The sequence below is a fragment of the Geospiza fortis genome, unplaced genomic scaffold, assembly GCF_000277835.1.
Source record: "Geospiza fortis unplaced genomic scaffold, GeoFor_1.0 scaffold1, whole genome shotgun sequence".
NCBI classification, from domain to species: domain Eukaryota; kingdom Metazoa; phylum Chordata; class Aves; order Passeriformes; family Thraupidae; genus Geospiza; species Geospiza fortis.
The window spans coordinates 932,598-943,542 of record NW_005054320.1 but is presented as its reverse complement, the minus strand read 5'-3'; the positions used below and the strand labels follow the sequence as shown (position 1 = coordinate 943,542).

The window sequence follows — 10,945 nt, the reverse complement described above, 5'->3', positions numbered from 1 at the left end:
AGGCAAAGACAGTGTGAGTAAATCTAATTCTAGATTTCCCTTTCTAAAGTGGGCTATGGAGAAGGCAGAGCCACACTTTCATCACAGGTGCACAATGAAGAGAGAGCCACAACACAGCAGCAGGGGACATTCTAGCTGCACTGTGGGAGAGGGAAGAATGTATTTCACCACAAAGGCCATGCACCTGGGCCATGCCCAGAGAGGTCAGGGAACTCCCATGCCTGGAGTTATTCAAACCTCAGAGGATCAATGTTCCAAGAAATCTGTCTTTGGTTTGATGTTAGCCCTGTTCTTAAAAAAATTAAAAACTTGTAGAAGTCTTCACCAACATATTTTTGATACATTTCTCTGATATTATGCACTAGTAATACAACCAAGAAGAGACCTCTGTGTATCCTCAGAGGAAGCATAAGAAACAATCCCCACAACTATCCTGCTGGTCCCATAGTCAAATGCAACAGATAGCAATCTTTGATCTCAGAGTGGAGGATGTTCTAAAAGGAGAAGAAAACATGGTAATAATTAATAACAAGAAGAGTTAAAAAACTAAGTATGACCCTCTAGTTTCCTCAAACAAAATCTTTAAACACAGAATTGGAACATTTCAGATTCGTGTCTTCTGTGTAGGTAATGAACTGCTCTTGTTTTGTGTGCTCTCCACTTGATTTACCCATCTTCTTTATTTTTTACAAACTTTATTGAGTCTCTTTAAGGATGAAAATGAACGTTTGTTTAAAGCTCTGGATTGTCACAAAGTTCCTTTATACTCTTAGGTGTTCAGTAGGCCAGCTTGAGGCAGTTCAATGAATGCTGAGTTCTGACATCTGAAATTTCAAGAAATGAAATTTCAAGAAATGAAATTTCATTTCTTTCACTTTCATCAAGATTCTCACAATAATATTTTATATTAACGTTTTCCCATGTAACTCCTTTTTGTGGCTCTAGACCTAAACAGACAAATTTATTATTAAAAACTAAATCCTGTCAAGTTTTGTTAAAAATTACTTAAAACTGACATCACTGGATATATAAGTGGGCACTTGAAACAACTGATGTCTTCATTTCATCTACTGTAATCCTCATCTTATGTTTTTTAAAAAAAGCAATTCATGTATCAAGCTTTCCATGACAAAGTTCTCTCTAACATGGGATTCACAGGAATATTGAAAGCTGTGTGCTACATTATCAATATTTTCATAGGTTTTATTAATTTACCATAAACCTTTTACAGTAAGGAAAGCAACAGCAAAGTTAAGCTGCGCCCTTCCCTCAGTAAGGACCATAATTCTCAATCCAGCTTTCCTCTACTGCAACTTAGTTCTTGTATTCTAGAACTGCTTTCCAGCTAACATTGCAATTTGACTATCACCATACACCAAATTATTTAATTACATCTTTTTCATACAACATTCATACAACAATCCCCTTCTCTATCTTCTCTGGGAAAAGCAAAACACTTTGCCTCCTTTAATGTTGCCTTTCTTGCCTAGAAGTTAACTTCTTTTGAAAAACATGCTGCATGACACCAATATAAGCTTTTATGTTGTCACATTGACATGTCCATTATTTCAATTGTCTGAATATATATAACATTAGCAATCCAGGGATAAACACATGTTGACATTTTCAGACTGAGCAATAAACCAGAAAATTATACCAAATCTAACCATCATATTAAATTTAACACTTGAGAATTATATCACAAGATATCTAATAATGTCAAGAAGTATAGAAAATCAAGAATGTTTAAGTCACCTACTTCATTTACTTCATCTTCAGGTTTAGCTGTTGGGGGATCATTTTTTTCATCCATTTCAGCAGAATTAATTTTATGACTTGTCCAAGCTGAGAAAGAGCCTTGCACCTTTCCTCAGGCACCCTTTCTGCTTGTGAAGCTGAAGACAGCTAATTGCAAGGTCCAGGACCAAAAGAGGCATCAATTTACTTCAATGAATATCCAATTGTAATCTCATCTGCCCTACTACACCTTTGCAAATGTTAGAAGACTGCTATCATGTAACTTCAGGCTTTTCATGATCTTTATAAAGCTGAAATAAAAAAGTACAAAACTGCAGTGCTAAAATCTATACATTACTGATCCTCATGGGTCCTTCCCAATTGAGCATATTCTGTGATTCTGTGAAAATGTCAAAACATTACTTACATGAACAAGAAAAGCAGCAAGCAAAATGTAAAAGTGAGAGCAAAAACATGCTAAAATAACAAAAATAAATGTAAGCACCCTAAGTAATAGTGTTGAAAATCGCAGATAACAACAGCAAATCAAGATGAGCTTTTGGACTATCTTATAAAATTTTGTAATGTACACTGTTGAACACTCAAATTTGCTTCTTTTATTATAACTGAAAAATAAACTGCTCCAGGCAACTTACTTCATAGTATTAAAATAGATCAGGCTTCAAACTGAGAATTCTTTTTGTAATCAGATGCAGGAAGTCACTTGTATTATAACAGTTCCATCCTATTTTCTTTGTCAATTAAATATTTATAGAGGATGTAACCCAGTACTTTCCTCAGTGGATGCTAAGTATAGAGCTGTCTTTCCTTTTAAGTGATTAACAATCTCAATGCCTTCCTTGAGTCAACCGCAGAAATTGTACAGGAGATATACATTTAGTATTTTAAAAACAACCCCTCTATTAATTTATCTTTGAAGATGTATTAAAAAAAGCACTACAATAGAAAAGATGTACTTATTAAGCTCTGGGCTGTATTAAAGCTTAGCAGCATAGGAAAGTGTATCCATGTATGCCATATTACTATATTTAATTGCTTCAAAGTCCCTATTTTTTGTTTGTTTGCTTTTATTTTTATTTAATTATGCTTAACTTTTAGGGGCTACTCTGGTCTCAAAGTGTTCATGTAACTCCCCAAAGTCTCCCACTCCCCCATGCACAGGGAGTTACTATGCTGTAAGTGCTATTTCAGAAGCTAGTCCATAGATTGAAAGAGCATTGACCAGGAAGTCCCCATCCCCCTGCACTACATATGGTTTGGGAGATGAAAGGGTGTGGGTAAGTAGAAGAGCAGCAAGCTAAGAAGTGGGCCTGGAAAGCAGGGAGGCACAATGTTGTTTTAATGTTTGCCTTCTATTTTCTCACTACCCTCATTAATACTTCAATTTCTATTTGAATGTGCAATAAATTAAGTAAATTTTCCCCAAACTGAGTTTATTTTGCCTGTGACAGTATTTGACAAATAATCTCCCTGTCTTCATCAGAAAACATTTTCCCTCCTTCCTGTTCCTCCCATTTTCTCCCCTGATCCTGCTGAGGAAAGGAGGTAGGGCCTGAGCAGCTGGGTGGGAGTTTGGCTGATAGCCATGGCTAAACCACGACATTGTTGCATTACGTAGTACATACTTTCACCTCCTCTCCTTTTAAAAAGCATGTGTTTGAATTTTGTTCATGATATCTTTACTTTGAAACAGAATGCATTCAATATAAAGAGACTGACAAACTGAAATGAAACATGAAACACATTAGAAATAAAACCATCTTACAAAAGGGAGCACTGTTGTTTGCTTCTGTTTAATTAATTGCATATTCCCTATATAAAAAAAGAAGTCTGAAGACTAAAAAATTAAACTTCAACAGACTTCTCAGATCATTCACACACTGACCAAAACACTTATTTTTACTCACATCATTCTCACTTAGGGGAATAACTTCCTCATGCACATCTGTTTGGCAGCCTTTCTTTTTCCCATCGTATCAAGACCCTCTCACAACCAGGGCAGTTTGACATTCTAATCTGTGACCTCCTATGATGGGGGGGAAAAAAAAGTGAAGAAAAGATAATTGGATCTTTGGTGCATCCTCCCCCTACACACACAGACACCTCTCTCCCTTTCCACTCTGATGGGCAATGTGGTTTGTGCTCAGATGAGAACGAGGAATAGTCTGGATGTTCATGTAATGAATGCATTCCAGAGATGGGGGAGCTGGGATATTTGGATTGACATTGGTGCGTGCTGGCTTGCAAAAGGGTATATGAAATACCACTGGAGACCAGGCGATCTGGGCAAACTGATGTCACACACAGACACAGAATCACTAGATTGGAAGAGAACTTCAAGATCATTGAGTCCAGCCCATGCCCCAAGACCTCAACTAAACTGTGGCACTGAGTGCCGCATCCACTCTTATTTTAAACATCCAGGGATGGTGACTCCACCACCTCCCTGAGCAGACCATTGCAGTACTTTATCACTCTTTCTGTAAAAAACTTTTTCCTGATATCCAACCTATATTTCCCTTGACACAGCTGAGGACTGTGTCCTCTCATTCTGTCAGTTGTTGCCTGGAGAGAGAGACCAACCTCCACTTGAATACGCCCATCTTTCAGGAAGTTGTAGAGAGTGATAAGGTCACTTCTGAGTCTCCTTTTCTCCAGGCTAAACAACGCCAGCTCCCTCAGTTGTTCCTCACAGGACTTGTGTCCCGAGCCCCTCACCAGCCTTGTTGCCCTCCTCTGTCACCATTAGGTCAGATGTGACATACACACGTGATCAGGGCCCAAGAAGAATAAAGTTTTTTATTCTGCATGTTCTCCAGCTTATATACTCGTATCAAAGCATGATCTTAAGCCATTAACTACACCACAATAACTTCTTATATTCATTGATGCAAAGCAATTAGTGTCAATATAATTGGTGAAAATTTTACAGAAATTTAATAAGGCACATATACACATCTACTTATGCACATAGTCTAGCTTACAAAAATTTTCATGTATCTTTTCTAATCTGTTTCCATGCTGAGGGCCCCTAAACTGAGGGGCCAGAACTGGACACAGCACTCAAGGTGCAGCCTCAGCAGTGCCGAGTACAGGGGCAGAATGACCTCCCTGCTCCTGCTGGCCACACCATTCCTGATCCAGGCCAGGATGCCATTGGCCTTCGTGGCCACCTGGGCACATTGCTGGCTCATATTCAACCGGCTGTCACCAGCACCCCCAGGTCCCTTTCTGCCTGAACACTGTCCAGCCACACTGTCCCCAGCCTGGAACGTTGTCGGGGATTTTTGTGGCCAAAATGTGGAACTCAGCTTTTAGACATTAAACTTCATGCTGTTGGACTCTGCCCATCCATCCAACTGATCTAAGTCTCTCTGCAGAGCCCTCCTTCCTTCCAACAGATCAACACAAGCTCCCAGCTTGGTGTCCTCTGCAAATTTACTAATGAAGGACTTGATGCCCTCATCCATGTCGTCTATAAAAATATTAAACAGAACTGGTCCCAGTACAGAGCCCTGAGGGACACCACTGGTGCCTGGCTGCCAGCTGGATGCAGCACCATTCACCAGCACTCTCTGGCCCGGCCATCCAGCCAGTTCTGAGCCCAGCACAGAGTGCTCCTGCCCAAGCCATGGGCTGCAGCTTCTCCAGGAGTGTGCTGTGGGAGACAGTGCCAAAGGCCTTGCTGGAGTCCAGATACACAACATCCACAGCCTTTCCTGCACCCACCAGGCAGGTGCTCTGGTCATAAAAAGGAGATCAGGTTGGTCAAACATGACCTACCCCTCCTAAACCCATGTTGATTGGGTCTGATATCCTGGCCATCCTGCATGATGACACTCAGCACAAACTGTTCCATAACCTTAGCAAGTACTGAGGTCAGGCTGACTGGTCAATAATTACCAGGATTCTCCTTCCCACCCTTTTTGTGAATGGACATCAGATTGACCAGCTTCCAGTCATCTGGAACCTTACAAGTGAGCCAGGACTGTTGGTAAATGATGGAGAGCGGTGATGGCTCACAAGCTCATCTGCCAGCTCCCCCATCACCCTGGGATGGATCCTATCTGGTCCCATAGATTTATGAATATCCAAACAACTCAGCAGTTCTCTGACTGACTCCTCCTGGATAACAGAAGGACCATTCTGCTCCCCTCCCTGACACCATCTACCAACCCAAGAGGACAGTTGTTCTGAGGACAAGCTCTCCTGAGGCTGCCAGCACTTCAGGGTGGATTCCTTTAATAGGGAAGACAGGGAACACTCAGTTTTGGATGAGTGATTAAAAGTGCTAATATCCTGATAAATACAGAGATACAATCTTGAATTAGCTACATAGGTGCTTTCTAGCTTTATAATTGAGAATTCTGCAGGGCCAAAGACTGTAAACTTACACATTTCTAGACAAATCTTCTTATATTTATAACCCTTTCGATATTGTAATAGATCATAAAACTTTTGTTTATATGCTGCATGGGCAATATTTGTATACTGTACTAGCAATGAACCTAATAATGATCATGCACACATTGATTGTGTCCTGTTTCTCATACCTGGCTGAGAACACTCCCTCAACTTCTCTGCTATACCCCTCAGCCCACTGAGTCCCTGATTAAGGGAAAGATTACAGAAGATACACACAACAGCCTCAAGCCACAGCAGAGATGTCTGTCTCTATTACACAGATGCATCCTGGAGGAAGCTGGGATACCAGCAATTCAGCCTTCTAGGACAAAAAGTCTTAGACTGTCTACAAGTTAGGCACGTAAATCCAAGTTTGTTTTCTAGACTGAGTCTATACGTGATGGTGACAGAGAAGATGAATCACACTTTCACTACTGAGTACAGACAGAAAAGAGGCAATTATCTTACCAAACCTATCTTCTACAAAATCATCTCTGTGTAATAGAAATGTTTCCCTTCTGGCCAAAGCTGCCTTCATGCTCAGCTCAGAGGCCTTCTTGCTCCTTTAACTGATGGGAGCCCAGAACCAGCCTGACAGCATCAGCCCACTAACACAGCAGGGAGCTCCACAGAGCTACTTATCTCAGCATGACATTTTTTCCAAACTATACATCTGAAGTGACAGAGTTTGCTTTTATTGCAGGATCTTCCATTGCTTACCAGAAATGTCTAATCAGCTACATGAAATCATGGAGGAAAGTCCCTGCACAAAGCAAAGTTAATTCTACTACAACCTGGTTCTATTACCTATAAGAATTCCCTTGCATGCTGCTCATATCTGTTTTTCTTTAAGCAAAACTCAGGTAAAGCACAGATTTTAACATGTCTGTGAAAACTAAACAGGGGTTTAAGAGGCAATTTATAGCAACCTTTCAGGAGGCATTCATGAACATCCTTAAATGAATCAATTTTCATTGGTACACAATCACACTGTCTGATTCCATACTTTGTCACTCCAATTTCTTCAAATTACAGCCGAGATTACTTCTAACAGAGGAAGGAAAGGTTTTGGCTGTCCTTCCTAATAAGCCAGCTGAATTTGTTATTCAGCTTCATTTTGAACACAGAGAAAGTAAAATACCTATACCTTCATTAAACATGTACTAATAACTACTGTGGTATTAGTAGTATGCGAAGATCTGCATACACACAGGCAAGTCATTAACATTTTGACTACATCCCTTCCACTCTTGAAAACAGAACCAGCACAATAGATGCTATTTCAGTTGTTTGAAAGCTGAAATTGCGAGCAAGATGAAGTGATGCTTTTATCAAAGTATGAAAGTGGGTGACAATTGATTACTAAATACTAAATTATTAATAACTGTCTAGTAACACATATTTCAGTATCAACTTTGAACCCCTTTTCCCCTCCTCCACTGAATGAGTACCATGTTGCTTGCTCTCCAGGTCTTTGTTGTCTAGAAATGCAACTTGGAATCACAGTGCTTGTATTTATTTTTCTTCTCCTTGACCTCTTACTCAATTTCTGATTGCTGACAATGCTTAACTATGCACTAGTGGTCTCTGATGTAACAAAACATTTTCCAACAGACAAAATCACTTTGCAAATTACAGGCAGTTGAGCTGCCTTCAAGGATCCTGAAACAATACATACATACATAACTGCCATTGGCAGAGCACATCACCTGAATAGAAGCAGCTGACCATCTCGCATGGCAGCTCTAATAGAGCTATTTCATCTCAACAACGGACTGAGAATAGCTTAGTAATTTGCATCACATCAATTTAAATTAAATTTAAAATGCTAAGTGAGCACATCTTTTAGACACAACATCCATTCATCAGTCTGTGCCATTTTAAGGCCAGCAAACCCTGCTATTTCATCAGTTAATGGTCTTGCACTATTCAGTGCTCATTGGTGCCACTAGCTAATTTTACTCTCCATTTCTGTCTTGCTTATGTGAAATTGCTATGTGCAGCAGGGCAAGTAAAAAGTCAAGCAATACTGACACAGCATACATGGAGTAATACTGCTGGATTAAAGATGACTTATTAGGACAATCACAGTGGTATGAAACCTGCTGTGTTTCAAATAAAATAAATACTATAAAAAATAAAGTTTCTGCAATAACAAGATTGACCCAGCTGAAGTAGCACTGAAACCAATGGTAACAGCCTCTACAGAGGCCAAGTTAGGGCAGCTCTTCAGTCAAGCAAAAGCCACATTTGTAGCTTTTCAGGTGATTTCCTGATGTGCAAATTCCCATCTTTCATAATGCTCAGTGATGTATGCTTGGATAAGTCAGGCCTGAGCAGAGTCTGACAAGCCAAGTCAAAGCACTTTTACTGGTGAAAGTCTCTGTGCCTGTCCCTGCAAATCACACTTCAGTTGGTGACCTGGCCCTTAATTGGTTAAAAGTGAACAGAGATAAGATTTATAAGGTCATGGCTTCAGCTTGTAGGCACTGTACAAAAGCACTGGTCCATGAGGCTAAGACCTCCAGAAATTTTTATAGTTAATGGATACCCTGTTCTCTATCACCAAACCCTGTGTGGCACATGGAAAGCAAAGAGGAAAACATCCCTTCTCTCACTTTCTTAGCAGTCATATCTGTTGACACAACAGATGCCAGCTGATGTGACTCTAATGTTTAGTGCAAGCAAACCACAAACATCTTACTCATGCTTATCTCCCCAGGAAACCCAAAGCCCCATGCCAGCCTAGCCTCAGTGTTTGCCACAAACAAATGCCTCTGCAAAATGCTAATGTAATCTACTGGTTCTGCCTTTCCACTGTTGCATTTTCCTTGCAATTAGGCAGAGAAGATCTGGGATACCCTGATAGAAGACCAGCACTGGAAGTTTAACTCCTTGTCTTCCCTCTCTCTTTCAAAAACCTACCCATGCCATTTCCTTTCATGTTTTGATTATTTTTATTATTCTGAGCACTTTCTAAGTAAGAGGATAGACCAAAGAAGCCTGGGGGGGAAAATTCCAACAAATCCAACCAAAATCCAATCCCTAGAGTTTTTTCTGCTTTATTACTTTTACCTAAAAGACTTCAGGAGGGCACTGATGCCACCTGTGACACTTTTATTTCTACTCTATCAGTCCTTCCATGTTATGATCTAGGCAGGGAGAATATGGCAAGCATATACAACTTCAAACTGTTAAGGAGCAATACAGACTTTTTCTTTCTTTTCAAAGCAAGTAACTCAAACTAATCTACTAATAAACAGATCATTTGCACTTTCAACTATTAAACAAACTATTTCACTGAGTCTGGTGAGTTTGGGGTTTCAGTTTCTTTCTTCAGGAGTTATGGGGCAGCTCAACATTTCATCCCTAGAAGTGACTGACACTGTTGTTGTCATCCCTCACCCACTAAAGATTTTGATAAGAAAAGTACCCAGAAGCCCTGAGATTGAAGAGATTAATTCAAGAACTGAAAAATGTACTTGACAGGGAGGGGCACCAGGAAGTTAATCCACATAATTTGACAAAGAAAAGTTTACACAAAAGTATTTTTAGTATTTGAATAACATAGTTCTGCTATTCCCAGATAATTTACAAGGAAAATCTGGTTTTCAGAATAAAAACCACATGGAAGCACAGACAAGCCTGTCAAGATGAGCAGCTCATGAGGGCTGTTAACCATTAATATAATTGACCGAGATTTGCACTGGGTCCAATTGATCAAACTGCCCTGTTGAAATTTTATTATTTTTTTCCAGAGATGCTCTTGCTGTTCTACCTAGGTCACTGACCACTTCTCTGACCTTGACATCTTTGGGTACTAGCAGGCAATTTCTTTATCTCAACTGCAGGGATTCTAATCTTCGTTAGAGTTTGATCACCAGCTGAATACCTGCTTGAGCCCTTGGGCTGAGTGTCAGGAAATAACAGACAGAAGTTAAGAGGATTTGGACTCATGGAAACAAGTGAAAGTCTAAATATAAAACTTGTTACTGTGATCTACACAAGCTGCTTTTTTCCCCTTGCCTGCTTCTAGGTTCTGCATTACAGGGATTGCTGTTGGTATGTTGGTTAGAGAAGCAGGACTTCAAGGGTTGGATGTGGACATGTTCTGCCCACATGGCAATGTCCATAAACATTCACTGTCCTGTGAAGAAATTGTAAGAACTAAGGAACTATAAACAGGAGGGAGCTACAGCCCTGTCTGCTTCTTTTACAGTATAATCACTTTTAAAAATTTTAAAATCTTAGTGTAGTTTGAACTAGAGCTGAAGGGATTTGGTTTTGTTTTTATGCTTTGTGTCTGCCATGTGGAAGGTCAGCAGAGAGAAATACCATTTCCAGCTGCTGTGTCTCCATACAACTTCAACACAAAGAGCTTGTGAGCCTTTCTTCAGCATCACCATGTTATCCAGCTCCATCAGTCAAAATCTCACAGCAACCCCACTTGAGCCAGCTTTTTGGACAAAAGCTTTACCTGGGATTTAAATACTGCATTATCCCATTGGCAGGTTCTATCCCATATTCTTTCAAGAAGCTTCAACTCTCCCAATGTTAGAGCCAATCACCTTGTGAAAGGTAAAATGAAGCTAATCAAGATCATTGGGGAAAATCAGACTTATCAGCAATTTGCCAAATCAGGCGAGCCACCTGATATTTGTTTAAGGCTCAGGTGAATGTCACAGCACACAAGCTGATCACACATGTACAAGCACAGTGCCTGGTAAGCGCAGCTGGTCACATAACCCACACCAGCCTACTGCAGCAAAATTTCAGTAGCCTT

At 40.1% G+C, this 10,945-nt stretch overlaps 1 protein-coding gene across 1 annotated transcript in view; it reads right to left on the bottom strand.

Moving 5' to 3' along the window:
• Window positions 1–1,973, bottom strand: part of TMPRSS7 (transmembrane serine protease 7) — a 32,152-nt gene extending 30,179 nt beyond the window's left edge. The window contains 2 exon segments of the mRNA XM_005420520.1: window positions 1,756–1,846; window positions 1,848–1,973. Of these exon segments, the coding sequence (XP_005420577.1) occupies window positions 1,756–1,846; window positions 1,848–1,973 (217 nt within the window).
• Window positions 1,974–10,945: the final 8,972 nt, after the last annotated feature.